The sequence below is a fragment of the Rhinoraja longicauda genome, chromosome 3 (assembly GCF_053455715.1).
Source record: "Rhinoraja longicauda isolate Sanriku21f chromosome 3, sRhiLon1.1, whole genome shotgun sequence".
NCBI lineage: Eukaryota > Metazoa > Chordata > Chondrichthyes > Rajiformes > Arhynchobatidae > Rhinoraja > Rhinoraja longicauda.
Window position 1 is genome coordinate 28,416,454 of NC_135955.1, and position 16,661 is coordinate 28,433,114.

The 16,661-nt window shown below is 44.0% G+C and overlaps 1 protein-coding gene across 5 annotated transcripts in view; it reads left to right on the top strand.

Annotated features, from left to right (window-relative positions):
* The first annotated feature begins 3,388 nt into the window (after window positions 1-3,388).
* The window catches only part of trpm3 (transient receptor potential cation channel, subfamily M, member 3), a 394,480-nt gene continuing 381,207 nt past the window's right edge, over window positions 3,389-16,661 (top strand). For 4 of the 5 annotated variants that reach the window (XM_078395256.1, XM_078395261.1, XM_078395266.1 and 1 more), the window contains exon 1: window positions 3,389-3,700. In XM_078395256.1, the coding sequence (XP_078251382.1) occupies window positions 3,524-3,700 (177 nt within the window). In that variant the 5' untranslated portion in view covers window positions 3,389-3,523. The remainder of the gene's footprint in view (window positions 3,701-16,661) is intronic. The other variant, XM_078395313.1, reaches the window with a different exon arrangement.

Sequence of the window (16,661 nt, forward strand, 5' to 3'; positions counted from 1 at the left end):
GTTCGCACGCAAAACAACTTCTTTCACTGTATCGCGGTGGATGTGACAATAATATACCTATACCATAGCAAACCAATACCATTCCTTCCACTGATGCTGCTTGACCCCTGGATTCCTCCAGCACTTTGTTTTCTCCTCAAGATTCCCGCGTGTAGAGATTCCTGTGTCACCAAAACTAGCTCTCATTGTTCTAAGCTTTAGATTAAATATGCACACTCTATTTAATCTCTCCTCTTGGGATAGCTCTCTCAGCATCAGAATCAATCCTTTGCTGATCATCAGGCATCGTTTACATTAATACCATTTTATTCTGCTCACGTTCCAATCAGTCCCTCCATTTCTACCATTCACCTGCACATTGGCCAGTTAACCGACCAACCTGTACATCCTTGGGATTTGGGGAAATCAATATAGTCACATGGGAGGAAGTGGGTTGGTCGAACTGGAGAAGGTGGGGTGGGAAGTGGTGGTAGTGGAGGGGGGGGGGGGGGGAATGGTTGGGTGGGGGAGGGGGTAGTGTGAGGGAGCATCATAGAACAGGATAAACTCCTGACAGATTGAAGACAGATCTAAGGTAAGCGGGGGAGATGAGGGAGTAAAAGCTAAGTGTCCAGTCGTGGGACTGAGGAGTTTTGTAGTGCTGCAGAGTGCACTCCTCTGGCCCCAGCAACATAACATGAACAAATTAAGGGATCATCGTGGCCCAGCTGGTAGAACTGCTGCCTCAGAGCGTTGGAGACCCGGGTTCAATTCTGACCTTGGGTCCTGTCTGTGTGGAGTTTGTATGTTCCGCCTGTGGCCATATGATTTTCCTCCAGGTGCTCTGCTTTCCTCCCATATCCCAAAGACAAGGGAGTTTGTAGGTTAGACAATAGACAATAGACAATAGGTGCAGGAGGAGGCCATTCGGCCCTTTGAGCCAGCACCGCCATTCAATGTGACCATGGCTAATCATTCTCAATCAGTACCCCGTTCCTGCCTTCTCCCCATACCCCCTGACTCCGCTATCCTTAAGAGCTCTATCTAGCTCTCTCTTGAATGCATTCAGAGAATTGGCCTCCACTGCCTTCTGAGGCAGAGAATTCCACAGATTCACAACTCTCTGACTGAAAAAGTTTTTCCTCATCTCAGTTCTAAATGGCCTACCCCTTATTCTTAAACTGTGGCCCCTTGTTCTGGACTCCCCCAACATTGGGAACATGTTTCCTGCCTCTAACGTGTCCAACCCCTTAATAATCTTATACGTTTCGATAAGATCTCCTCTCATCCTTCTAAATTCCAATGTATACAAGCCTAGTCGCTCCAGTCTTTCAACATATGCAGTCCCGCCATTCCAGAAATTAACCTAGTAAACCTACGCTGCACGCCCTCAACAGCAAGAATATCCTTCCTCAAATTTGGAGACCAAAACTGCACACAGTACTCCAGGTGTGGTCTCACTAGGGCCCTGTACAACTGCAGAAGGACCTCTTTGCTCCTATACTCAACTCCTCTTGTTATGAAGGCCAACATTCCATTGGCTTTCTTCACTGCCTGCTGTACCTGCTTGCTTCCTTTCAGTGACTGATGCACTAGGACACCCAGATCTCGTTGTACTTTTCCTCTGTAAATTGTTCCTAGTCTGTAGAGAATGGATGCAAAAGTGGGATAACATAGAACTTGTGTGAACATGTGATCGATGCTTAGCATGGACTAGGTGGGCTGAACTGCGCATTTCCATGCAATATTTTAATTTCAAATAATCGACTTTTGGATTCCTTTCTAAGTAACATGCATGGTCTGAGCTGCTGATTAATTTGACCATTGCTTTGTACCAATGTGAAAAGCAATCAACCCATTCAAAATCCATTTGATAAATCAAACTGAACAGGACACAGTTGATTGTGTCGGAAGGAACCGCAGATGATGGGTTAAACCGAAGATAGACACAAAAAGCTGGAGTAACTCAGCGGGACCAACAGCATCTCTGGAGAGAAGGAATAAAAGTGTGAAGAAAGGTCTCGACCCGAAATGTCACCTATTCTTTTTCTCCGGAGATGCTGCCTGACCTGCTGAGTTACTCCAGCTTTTTTGTGTCTATCTTAGGACACAGTTGATTAATGGGAATGGTCCCTGCTTTGTTTAACCAATTGCAGCTGTCTGCCATTGTTTGGGAGCTGTTATGATATCCCGGCAGGTTTCCCCTCTCTCAGCATTGAACCAGAAACTCTTGGCTTCCAGGCTTGAACGTAGATCCAGGCCAATACCCTAGGAGCGGTGCTGAACAAATGCTGGTTTCCTCTTGACTTTACCTCTTCCTTATTTGGTGGGCGAAATACATTTTTTTAAAGGAAGAGCTGGTCACTTCTGCCCGAGTGCCCAATACAATATTTAACCCCTCGATAAAAATCCTTGTCTACTCATCGTTAGTTTGCCTGATTGTATGAATTTGCTGTCAGATATTGAGATGGATTGACAGGTATGGGCTGTCAGATATGGGCTATCGGATATGAACTGTCAGGGATGGGCTGTCAGGGATGGACTGTCGGATATGGACTGTCGGATATGGACTGTCAGGGATGGGCTGTCAGGGATGGGCTCAGATATGGACTATCGGATATGGACTGTCGGATATGGACTGTCGGATATGGGCTGTCAGAGATGGACTGTTGGATATGGACTGTCAGATATGGGGTGTCATATATGGACTGTCAAATAAGGACTGTCAGATATGGACTGTCGAGGATGGGCTGTCAAGGATGGACTGTCAGGGATGGGCTCACATATGGACTATCGGATATGGACTGTCGGATATGGACTGTCGGATATGGACTGTCAGAGATGGACTGTTGGATATGGACTGTCAGATATGGGGTGTCATATATGGACTGTCAAATAAGGACTGTCAGATATGGACTGTCGAGGATGGGCTGTCAAGGATGGACTGTCAGAGATGGACCGTCGGATATGGGTCGTCAGAGGTGGGCTGCCCACTTTCCCCACTGTGACAACACTTGTAAAGCGTTTCCCATCGCCTGAAAGTACCTCTGTACAAACCTAACGACCAACCTTTCTTCCTCGCCAAGTTTTAACCCCACGGGGAGGGGCGGCTACAGCGAATAGACACATAAATCGTGTCTCCGTTGGAGAATTGGTGTAAAACTGGCTTTCCCAACCACGGTATCAACTACATTCAAGAGAGTGGAGGCTCAGGAGTGGGAACAACCCTCACACACACTGTGGCAAAAGGCACTCAGAGTCTGAGCAAGATGCACGAGTTAAAACGGTGCACACTAATCCTTTATTCCCAGTGCAATGTTGCCTCGGTACCTCTCTAAACATCCAAGCAGAACCCCGCCTTTAAACCGGTGCTGTCGGAAAAGGCGGAACCCACGGGCACACAGTGCATCACCAAAGCGATCGCCAAACGAGCACAGGCACGGAGTGAGAGGTAGAGAGAGTCTCGCTGCTGCTGTAAACAGGTGGTTCCGACCTCCCCACTTGTGCCGCCGCCACTTGTGCGGTAAGTGAGTGAGCTGAAACTATGCGAGCGAAGGAGCAGGACTGGCGGACCCGGGGCCACCCGGAGAGAGGGCGCAGCGCAAGGGACGAGGGGGCCGAGAGGAAACTGAGTCGGGGCAAATTCGCGGATTCCTGGAAGAGGCTGAGTTCAAAGCAGAGTTCGCTGAAGCGCTCTGGACCCCAGTCTCAGCAACAGCAGGTGAGCAAGAAGACATGACCCCTCCATCCTCTCACCCACACCCTCCTTTTTGCATTACAGTTCCACCATAGACTGTGCTCGCTCCTAGGGGGATGATCTGTTACAGCAGGATCAAGGGGGGGGATTGATGGCTTTGTATCTAGGTGGGACTCTTAGCTCCGTGGCTACCACGCATTCAACTATTGCAGATTGTAAGAGTGGTTTATGTCCACGGCTGTGAAAGTGTTAAACGCTTTGAAGTGGTGGGTAAAGATGACAGAAATTTTGAATTTACATGAAGGAATATTGTAGCTGGCAGTTGCCTGGAGATCGCCTCCCTTTGAAAGCTCCACCTGGAAACCACACTTCCCACATGTCCGCCGAAGCTGAAACTATTCATACAGCGATTATTGATGAAAATTATAGCTTAATCTTTAATAAAAATTGGAAGAGAACATGCAATTCACTGACCATAAGAGCTTTTTAATTGCTTCCTGCTCTAATATTCACAACTGAATGTTTCTGAAATGTTGGCAGATTTAAAGAAAAATCCTAAACGTTTGTCCAGAACATACTTTGCATTAACTATCCTGTAGTGTCCGGTTGTGTTCCTTCGGTGTCCTCTTCATTGTCGTCTTAAAGGTGAATGAGCAAAAATGTGTGCAACATGTTGCATTTCAAAAGATGCTTGCTTCCTCTGAGCTCCGAATCGTCCAGTTACTGTCGGGGGGTTCCACAGACCATCGAAATGTAATTATAGCATAGACGCCTTGTTAATGACGATGCAGATGGAAGATAACTACTCATTACTGTTAATGGACCGTTTGGTCAATAAGACCTCTATCCAGTAGATGGTAAATAGGCACCCAGAGTATGATTCTCCTCCTCCTTGGACAATGGTTGAGGAAGATGTGCCTGCACTCCATTTATAAAGTAGTAGATGACACTACTGGTAGACCCTTCAGCCCCTCCTCCTCCTCCTCCACCACCCCCCCCCCCCCCCATCTCTGGCACAGATGGAGAAGGTGTTTGACCATATAGGTGGGTGGCTGAGTAATTTTGGGTGGTTGAGTAATTTTGGAGTTGGTGCAACTTTCACCATTTTGTGAAGGACATTAATGTATTTTACGTATTCTCTCTGTATGGTCTTCCCGGTATCACCCCTAATGCTCTTTCTCTACCTTCAGTGGCTAAAGATTCCCAGGGGTTAATGGCAATGTTTCATTTCTTTAGGAAGACCTCAGGAATGTCCTTGAATGTTATCTACATTCTACCAGATGATTTCTTGCAGTGAAACCCCTCTTTTGGGAGGCTGGTGCCAGGCATGTAGATGATGTGGCATGTACAATGTAGCAGACTGAAGAAGGGTCTCGACCCGAAACGTCACCCATTCCTTCTCTCCTGAGATGCTGCCTGACCTGCTGAGTTACTCCAGCATTTTGTGAATAAATGTAGCAGACTGGGAGTAATTATGGCTGGGGATGTGAGCTTGGCAGAGGACGCTGATGTTGAATTGCCTATTCTGTCAATTGATTTGGAGTATGTTAAAAAGATAGCCTTGGTGATAATTTCCCTGGGTTTTGGGATGCCTCTGTTGATGGTCCAGTGGACTATTTACAGGCTCAAGGTCACCATCTTGAGGTCACCCTCCTGATTTTCTTGATGCAACAAAAGCTGTGCTGCCCAATGAAGGTGATGGATGAGGTTCATCATTATTGTCTACCTTTGCTGAGATATGGGAAGTGATTCCCCCCCCCCCCCCCCCCCCCCCAGAGTCTTATAGGTGACCATTATCATTGGGGGGCATTGTACAGCAGAGGTTAACAGAAGACCTTAGTTATGTGGCTGTCTGAAGGAAGGCACGTTCTCCTGCATGCACCAGCAACGACTTGGAGACTGGTCTCAGAATATGCTTGTGCAATCGGGCACTTTGGATGTTTTTCTAAGCAAAGGCAGTTCAGAAAGCACAACTAAGTTTGTACATGGTGATTTTTGGAGTGCAATGGCTTTCAGAGTAGGGGGCTTGGGTGAGGTGGGAGCGACCATTGGGAGGGTCTAAGGGAGTATCTCATCATTGGTTATAGAATGAACAGGGTGGCATTAGTACGTTAGATATAGGTATGGGTGTTCTTTTCACACTGGGAGTGAGATATGGCAATTCATCCAAGTGGAACACTCCTCCTCCACCATATTGGTCTTGGTTTATTATTGTCATACGTACCAAGATACAGTGAAAAACGTATCAGGCAGATCACACCACAGGTGAGTGGGCAGGAGGTTGGGATCCTCAATGGAAATTTGGGAAGGAGATAGAAAGGCCAGGCAGGAGGGGGAGGTGGAGAATTAGTAGATTAAATAAATAAATGCCAAATCAATATGGATCAATGATGGAGCTTAAAGTACAGAAGATGGCAAAACAAATGTCACTATATCTGATATCTTTTGATATGCCAAACAAATGAAATGAATTGATGTAACAAATAGAAGTAAATGTATATGATCTCATCGCCATTATGGACATGTTCCTGCAGAGTGACCAATGCTGGGAACTAATTATTCCTGGGTATTTCCAGGAGAAGTGGGTGTTGAAAACCGATTAACAAAGGAGGAGATCAGTGTTGTGGTGAGAATGATCTCGGTATGACACATCATGAAGTAAAACTGCAATTGATTTCTGTTGAGATAAGAGACATCAAAAAGCAGTGAATGTTGATAGTTACTTCTTGGCCACCAAATAGTTGCTGTGCTAAATCAAGAAATTGGACGTATGTGTGAGAGTGATCCCGCAGTAAGTATGGGAGACGTTAACATACCAGTAGTTTGGACAAAGCAAATGTGTTTTAATAAGGGAGGAGTTGAATTCATGGAATGTATTTTGGACCCTTTTCTGGATCAATATGTTGATGAACGAACAGGAGAAAAGGCTATTTAGCATCGCATTTTACAAAATATGAAGAGATAAATTAAGGGGCCTTTGGGGATGAGTGATCAGAAAATGAAATAATGTCATATTGGATTGAATGTGATGTAGTTCAATGCAAGTCTAGGGTCTTAACCCTAAACAGAAGTGTTTGTGAATGTGTGAGAGTAAGTTGAGGTTAGTTTGGAGGTGGTGGAAGGTAATAGTAAGCTTTTAAAGAAATGATCTTTAAGTTACAATGAAACTATCTGAAGAAGGGTGTCAAATCGAATTAACAACTTGTCCATTTCCCTCCACAGACGTTGTCTGGCCCAATGTGTTCCTTCAGCAGTTTGCTTTTTGCTATGTTCCTATATTCTTTTTAAGGCACAAATACCCACCAGAAAATTTGTTGGGTCAAAATTTGTGGCTGACGGGGGAGATTAAAAGTGGCATTAAATGGAAAAACAAGCATTCAAGTTATCAGAAGTAGTAGTAGCCCTGAGGATTGGGAGAACTTTAGAACTCAGCAGAAGAAGCTCAAGAGGGCAAGATAGAAAATGAGTGAAGACTGGGGAGAAACATTAAAAACAAACGTATGGGTACGTAAAATGAAAAAGACTAATGAGGGTAAATATGGAGACCTATACAGTCATATGAAAGAACTGTCATGGGGAAATAAAGAAATGGCAGAGGACCTCATGATTTTCCATCTGACTTTATAGAAGAAATCATACAAAACTTGTTAGATTTATTAGCGAATCAAAGGCCTAGAAGAGAATTTGATAAGCTTGAAGGCAGATAAATCCCAATAACCTGGTTAATGACAAATAATCACTCTTGATCTATATCCCAGAGTTCAGAAAGAGGTACTGTAGGTTTTTGAGAAAGTGAATGGACTGGTTATCATTATCTAAGTTTCTATAGAGTCTGGAATTGTTCCTGGGAATGGAAGGGAAAAAAATCCCCATTATTTAAGAGAGGAAGAGAGAAATAGGAACACTGACATATTAGACAACGGTAGGGAAAATGCTGAAAACTAAAATAAAGAATGAGATAACTGAACACCTAGAAAAATAATAATAGGCAGAGTTATCGAGGATTTATGAAAGGAAAACTGTTTCACTAATTTGCTGGACTTCTTTGAGGATGCGATGTGGTGTGTTGTGCAGGTAAGAGGAAAACTGAAGGATGTGGTGCATTTGGATATCTGGAAGGCTTTGGGTAACGTCCTTGGAATCAGATGAGTGAATTTTTGCTGCACTTTTTCTCAGACAAGGCCAGGTAGAAAATGAATGTAGACTGGTGAGAAATGCTGAAACCAGACACATGGGTAAAGTGAAAAGCAAAAGACCAGTGACAAACGTGGAGCACTTTTTTCAGAAAAGGGAGAATTTGTTGTGGGGATAGGTTAACGAGGCTAGAGTGCATGATTGAGGTGTTCAATGAAAATTTATCGTCTGTATTTACTGTGCAGAATGACATGGTAGCCAGAAAACTAGGCGAACAATAGTGATGCCTTGAAGAAAGTCCACATATACAGCATAGAACATAGAAAAGTACAGCACAGGAACAAACCCTTCATCCCACAATGTCTGTGCTGAACATGATGTCAAGATAAACTGATCTCCTCTGCCTGCGTATAATCCATATCCTTCCATTCCCTACATATCCTTGTGCCAATCTAAACACCTTTTGACAGGCAGTGAAGAAAGCCAATGGAATGTTGGCCTTCGTAACAAGAGGAGTTGAGTATAGGAGCAAAGAGGTCCTTCTACAGTTGTACCGGGCCCTGGTGAGACCGCACCTGGAGTACTGTGTGCAGTTTTGGTCTCCAAATTTGAGGAAGGATATTCTTGCTATGGAGGGCGTGCAGCGTAGGTTCACTAGGTTAATTCCCGGAATGGCGGGACTGTCGTATGTTGAAAGGCTGGAGCGATTGGGCTTGTATACACTGGAATTTAGAAGGATGAGGGGGGATCTTATTGAAACATATAAGATAATTAGGGGATTGGACACATTAGAGGCAGGAAACATGTTCCCAATGTTGGGGGAGTCCAGAACAAGGGGCCACAGTTTAAGAATAAGGGGTAGGCCATTTAGAACGGAGATGAGGAAGAACTTTTTCAGTCAGAGGGTGGTGAAGGTGTGGAATTCTCTGCCTCAGAAGGCAGTGGAGGCCAGTTCGTTGGATGCTTTCAAGAGAGAGCTGGATAGAGCTCTTAAGGATAGCGGAGTGAGGGGGTATGGGGAGAAGGCAGGAACGGGGTACTGATTGAGAATGATCAGCCATGATCGCATTGAATGGCGGTGCTGGCTCGAAGGGCTGAATGACCTACTCCTGCACCTATTGTCTATTGTCTATTGTCTATTGAATGCCACTATCGTATCTGCTTCCACCACCATCCCAGGCAATACGTTTTTTAACTTGCCCCACACATATCCTTTACACTTTTCTCCTTTTACCCTAGAGCTATGCTCTCTAGTCTTTGACATTTCCACCCTTGAAAAAACATTCTGACAGCCTACCCTATCTGTGCCTCTTATTTGATATCTGGAGGCGCTGGAGGTCTTTAGGCACATAAGATAGATAAATCTCCAGGACCTGATCAAGTATATCCGAAGACATTGCGTGAAGGTAGAGAATGAATTTCAGGGCCCCTAGCAATGATGATTATACCATTGATAGCCACGGGTGAGATACCAGAAGACTGGGTAGCTGTCGTGCCAGTATTTAAGAAAAGCTGCAAGGAAAGGCCTGGGCACTATAGGCCGATGAGCCTAATATAAGTGGTGAGAAAGGCCTGGGCATTGTAGGCCGATAAGCCTAATATGAGTGGTGAGAAAGATTGGAGAATATTCTGAGAAACCAAATCTACATTCATTTTGAAAGGCAAGAACTGATTAGGGAGAGTCAGCATGGCTATGTACATTGGGAAATTATGTCTCACGAATTTAATTGAGTTTTTTTGTAAGAGGTGACCAAGAAGATTGAGCGTAGTGTGGTGCCTACATGGATTTTTCATGGCCTTTGACAAGGTAGTAGTCTGATCTGGAAGGTTAGATCACATGAGACCCAGGCTGAGCTAGCCAATTGGATACAAAATGGACTGGAAGGTAGGAGGCAAAGAGGTGGTGGGTTGTTTTTCAGGCAGGAGATCAGTAACCTGTCACAAGGCTTGGTGCTGGGTTCACTGTTGTTCATCTTCCATATGAATGATCTGGATGTTAAAGTAGTTGGTGCTGTACGTTTGATGGTTTTAGACAATAGACAATAGGTGCAGGAGTAGGCCATTCGGCCCTTCGAGCCAGCACCACCATTCAATGTGATCATGGCTGATCATTCTCAATCAGTACCCCGTTCCTGCCTTCTCCCCATACCCCCTGACTCCGCTATCCTTAAGAGCTCTATCTAGCTCTCTCTTTAATGCATTCAGAGAATTGGCCTCCACTGCCTTCTGAGGCAGAGAATTCCACAGATTTACAACTCTCTGACTGAAAAAGATTTTCCTCATCTCCGTTCTAAATGGCCTACCCCTTATTCTTAAACTGTGGCCCCTGGTTCTGGACTCCCCCAACATTGGGAACATGTTTCCTGCCTCTAACGTGTCCAACCCTTTAATAATCTTATATGTTTCGATAAGATCCCCTCTCATCCTTCTAAAGTCCAGTGTATACAAACCTAGTCGCTCCAGTCTTTCAACATACAACAGTCCCGCCATTCCGGGAATTAACCTAGTAAACCTACGCTGCATGCCCTCAATAGCAAGAATATCCTTCCTCAAATTTGGAGACCAAAACTGCACACAGTACTCCAGGTGCGGTCTCACTAGGGTCCTGTACAACTGCAGAAGGACATCTTTGCTCCTATACTCAACTCCTCTTGTTATGAAGGCCAACATTCCATTGGCTTTCTTCATTGCCTGCTGTACCTTCATGCTTCCTTTCAGTGACTGATGCACTAGGACACCCAGATCTCGTTGTACGTCCCATTTTCCTAACTTGACACCATTCAGATAATAATCTGCCTTCCTATTCTTATCACCAAAGTGGATAACCTCACACTTATCCACATTAAACTGCATCTGCCATGCATCCGCCCACTCACACAACCTGTCCAAGTCACCCTGCAACCTCATAACATCTTCCTCATTTCACACTACCACCCAGCCTTGTATCATCTGCAAATTTGCTAATGATTGCTAGTGCTAATTTAACACTAAAATTGTTGGTTGAGGGTGGTTGTGGAGGTCAACAATTGAAGGACATATCAGACATGAGAAGAATTTCTGTAAACAGCCACATGTGAAATGGATGGTTGAGGAGGTCCCTGGTGAAAACCAGCTCTGTGACTTAAAACAGGAGTCTCCTCCATAGTTACCCCAGTCAGATTTGTGTGCTTTTATGAAGATTGCTCCTGTTATTACTAAAATGTGCATCTTCAGATATGAAATTTAACTGGGATAGGCAATATTGGGTAATGCTTCAGGTAACTTTTGTTAATACAAATTTATTCCACTGAAAAATATCTGTTTATGTGTGGTGTACTTTAATTAATACTGCTGAAAATGGGTAATTTTAATAAGCATCCTAGTTTTTAGGACCTGAAAATAACTTCAAACATATACAATTAATTGTGAGATAATATTGATGTATTATAGTCATTTCATAGTAAATTAAAACATTTTAATAGCTTTTAAAATATCACCTATGTGCCTAAATATATTTATTCTTGGAGCCTCTTAAATGGCCTGCAAGTGGTTGCAATCAGCACAAACTTGCCTTGTGATTGATTCCATCAGGCTGTTTGGTGGGTAGGAATGGTCTTCTGTGTGTTTTAGCATTAGTGCAAAGGTTCAAGGCATATCATATCATCATCATATCATATAAATACAGCCGGAAACAGGCCTTTTCGGCCCACCAAGTCCGTGCCGCCCAGAGATCCCCGTACATTAACACTATCCTACACCCACTAGGGACAATTTAAAAAAAAACATTTACCCAGCCAATTAACCTACATACCTGTTCGACTTAATGCATGATGTGCACTTTTGCACTGACTTAGGAATTCATGCACAGTACATGCAAACAGAAACTTCAGGGTAAGTCGTATTAGCTATAATGAGTTTGGCTACTATTTTCTTAAAACAATTACATATTTTTATTGTTTTTGGTGTATTTCCTGGTGCTTCAAAATCTGCAAAGAACAACATTGATATTCTGATATGTATGAAAGGACCAGAAATACACTTCAAATGTTCTTAATTTGAAATAACACACAGGGATGCCCCGAAGTCATAACAGGTGCTAATAAAAGCAAATCTCTCTTCAGTGCTCCGTTATAGTTGAAACATGCCTTTAGTGGATTGTAGCATAGAGTGGGGTTATTTAAGAATTGATCCAGAGAGAATTTAAATTCATTAACTGAAATAAAAGTTAAATTCATTAACTGAAATAATGTTGGTCTGGAAACCACCAGAACAATGTAAAAGTCCTAATGATCCCAATCTGCTGCCTTCTGCTAGACATGTCTGTAGACTCTTATCATCAAAGTGTTTCATTCTTAACATCCTTCAGAAACATCCAGCACAGTTCAATCACCTTGTGTGAGATACTCATGCCCACGTCCTGTGACTTTAAATTTCCAGATTGTTTTGGAATCCAGTCCATTGTCATCAGTTACTATGAGAAGCCCATTCCCCTGGCAACTGTCTGAATCTAAACAATGTTGCTTACAAAATGACTTGGATGAAGGGATTAAAAGTACCATTAGCAAATTTGCAGATGATACTAAGCTGGGGGGTAGTGTGAATTGTGAGGAAGATGCAATAAGGCTGCAGGGTGACTTGGACAGGTTGTGTGAGTGGGCGGATACATGGCAGATGCAGTTTAATGTAGATAAGTGTGAGGTTATTCACTTTGGAAGTAAGAATAGAAAGGCAGATTATTATCTGAATGGTGTCAAGTTAGGAAGAGGGGATGTTCAACGAGATCTGGGTGTCCTAGTGCATCAGTCACTGAAAGGAAGCATGCAGGTACAGCAGGCAGTGAAGAAAGCCAATGGAATGTTGGCCTTCATAACAAGAGGAGTTGAGTATAGGAGCAAAGAGGTCCTTCTACAGTTGTACCGGGCGCTGGTGAGACCACACCTGGAGTACTGTGTGCAGTTTTGGTCTCCAAATTTGAGGAAGGATATTCTTGCTGTTGAGGGCGTGCAGCGTAGGTTCACTAGGTTAATTCCCGGAATGGCGGGACTGTCATATGTTGAAAGGCTGGAGCAATTAGGCTTGTATACACTGGAATTTAGAAGGATGAGGGGAGATCTTATTGAAACATATAAGATAATTAGGGGATTGGACACATTAGAGGCAGGAAACATGTTCCCAATGTTGGGGGAGTCCAGAACAAGGGGCCACAGTTTAAGAATAAGGGGTAGGCCACTTAGAACGGAGATGAGGAAGAACTTTTTCAGTCAGAGAGTGGTGAAGGTGTGGAATTCTCCGCCTCAGAAGGCAGTGGAGGCCAGTTCGTTGGATGCTTTCAAGAGAGAGCTGGATAGAGCTCTTAAGGATAGCGGAGTGAGGGGATATGGGGAGAAGGCAGGAACGGGGTACTGATTGAGAGTGATCAGCCATGATCGCATTGAATGGCAGTGCTGGCTCGAAGGGCTGAATGGCCTACTCCTGCACCTATTGTCTATTGTCTAAAATCCCCCCCAAAAAAGTTACAGACTGAAAATCTAAGATAAAAATACCCAGTCAGTCAGGCTGCATCTATAGGAAGAGGTAAGGAGTTAATGCCTCAGGTCAAAGGCCTTTCATTGAAACTTTCCAGTCCTGATCAAGAGTCTTTGACCCGAAGGGTTAAAGCTGTTCACAACCTTGGCTTATATTTGACCCTGAATTGAGCATCAGACCTCATTTCTGTGCCACCATCGACCCCGCATGTTTCTATCATGAATTGCTTCAACAGACTGGTGATGGCGCATATTAACTCTAGCCACCCAGCCAGCCTTGATCCACTGCAGTTTGCTTACCGCCACAACAGGTCCCCAGAAAACGCCATTTCCCAGGCCCTAAACTCGTCTCTGGAACACCTAGACAGCAAGAACTCTTACAATAAACTCCTATTTATCGATTATAGCTCTACGTTCGAAACGAATTCCATCCAAACTCATCTCCAACTTGCTGGACCTAGGAATCGGTAACCCTCTCTGCCTCTGGATTCTCAACTTTGTGACTTACTGACCACAATCAGTGAGGAGAGGTGACAATACCTACTTCACAATAATTCTCAACACCGTTGGCCCACAAGGATGTGTTCTCAGTGCCCTACTACACTCCATATACACTTACCTCTGTGCGACCAACTTTGGCTCTACCTCCATCTACGTTTGCAGATGATACCACTCTACTCGGCTGGATCACAAACAATGATGAGAATGAGCACTGAAAGGAGTTAGAGAACTCAGTAACATGGTCAGGACAACATCCTTTCCCTCAATGTCAGCAAGACAAAGGAGTTAGTTATCAACGTCAGGAAGCACAGTGGAGTACATGCCACAATCAGCATCAAAGGTGCTGAAGTGGAAATAGTTGAGAGCTTCAAGTATCTTTGCATTAATATTACCAATGATCTGCAGTGGACCAAGCACCTTGATGCATCAGCCAAGAAGGCACACCAATGCCTCTACTTCCTTAGGAGACTGGAAATTCTGCATGTCTCCATGGACATTTTTCCCCTCCATCTCGTTTTCGCACCCTTACCAATATCTCTGCGTTTTCTCTCCCTTGACACTCAGTCTGAAGAAGGGTCTCGACCCGAGAAACCACCTATTCCTTTTCTCCAGAGATTCTGCCTGACCTGCTGAGTTACCTCCAGCATTTTGTGTCTATCTTCAGTGTAAACCAGCATCCACAGTTCCTTCCTACACCTTCAAGCTCCTGGGTGTGCACATCTCTGATGGCCTCTCCTGGGCTCAGCACACTGATGCAATTACAAAGAAAGCTCACCAAAGCCTTTACTTCCTCAGAAGTTTGAGGAGATTCAGCATGTTGTCAAGTACTCTATTGAGTTTCTACAGGTGTATGGTAGAAAGCATATGGACTGAGTGCATCCCGGCCTGGTTTGGTGACCCGAACACTCTAGAGCGAAGGAGGTTGTGGAAAATAGACACAAAAAGCTGGAGTAACTCAGCGGGACGGGCAGCATCTCTGGATAGAAGGAATGGGTGACTTTTCCGGTTGAGACCCTTCTTCAGACTGAGAGTCAGGGGAGAAAAAGACACAGAGATATGGAAGGGTAAAGGTGTGAAAACGAGATTGAAAATGTTGGAAATTTCCTGGTTCATCATGGGTATTCATCTCTCCACCATCACAAGGATTTTCAGGAAACGCTGACTCAAGAAGGCAACTAATATGATGATACACCCATAGCACCTCGGCCACCCTCACATGTTACTGCTCCCCTCAGGAAGGTACAGGAGCCTGAGAACAGTTAGCTCCAGATTCAAGAACAGCTTCTCCCTATTCACCATCTTGCTCTCGAACCACCCAGCAAACCCTAAGCATAATAGTGAACTACTATTGATTTACCATCAAACTGCCAATGGAGGTTTTGTACCTACTTGAGAGAATGTATATGATGTGCTCTGGGTTTAACTAAGAGACAGCTAGCTTCTCCTCCGGCAGCAGAGCTCATTGCCTGTACTGCAATGGCTCACATAAGATTGCCCTACATATTTTGTCTTGCACTATTATGATCTGTTGCCCTGCTATTAATATTTTCTTATATATTTATTTGTTGCGTTGCTGTGTTTAATGTGCCTGCAGAGCTGCAGCTAGTAAAAATTTCATTGTCGCGGTCCTGGTGTATATGACAGTTTAACACTCTTGATGCAACAGAAGCACCAGTGATTATTCAAATCTGACAAGTATCAGGCATGCAAGAAGAGGTGGAGGTTGCCCACGAACCAGGACTAGATGATGTACTGTGCGCTGAGACATGAGCAGCCAGGCGGTGCTGGGAAAGCACTGGTGATTTCAGCTCCCCTTCGGATTTTGAATGGCTCGCTGATACAGAAAAATAGGCTTGAATTTGAATGGCAACGTACACAACCATGACTGCAAAGCTCTTTGGGACGTCCCATTGAAATACTGCTTGAAGTGCAGTTGAAATCATCAGACAATTTGCACAGAGAAAGCTCCCAGAATAACAGTTTGATGAAGCACCAAGGGAGCTTTTACATCTACTTGTACATTAGAAAATGTACATAATGTGCTCTGGGTGTAACTAAAATACAGCATCTCCTCTGACAGCATAGCTCTGTGCCTGCAGTACAAAAGCTCATCAGCCTAGCTCTCTTTTCGTGCTCAAGTATCTGGACTCAATGCACCATTCCCTGTGGGAAGATCTTAGATTATTATTGTGCTCAAAATTAAATTACTGAGCCCATAATTTGGTGAGTCAAGTTTCCAACTGAGCATGGCTGACATTGCTATATTGCCCCTTGACTGTCCAAAACCATTGGACTGCTATGGATTTGCATAGAATAATACTGGTGCATTTTCTAATGGTAGTTGCAAACAGTTTATCTTCATAAAGAAAACAATGAACTGCAATGAATAAACCGTGAACAGTACTGTCAGTTCCTTATGTTTTTATGGGAAGTCTTAATGTCACATAGTAAACACAACTGGTATATCTAATGGGCAGAAGGTGTGCTTTATGCTCTCATTGTCTAGTTAAGGACCAAGATATATGATGTGTAACCATATTTACAGATTGTATTCAAAGTCACCTGTGGCTTGACAGGATGTTCTTCCTGGTCAGAAGGTGTGGATTCAGCCACCACTCCAGAGATCTGAGCTCACCAATCCACGCCGATGCCTGTGGGTTAGAATTATTGTGTTGTTATTTGGATGAGATTTAAAACTATGGCCCATTTGCTCTTGTCAAGTGGAAGTAAATAATGGAAAGGCTGCTGTTTCAAAAAGAACAGCAGGTCTCCCAGCTGTATTTAAACCTTCCTCAACACCACAGCAGCAAGTCATCTGGCCCTTCTTGGATTGCGATTGTGGAAAT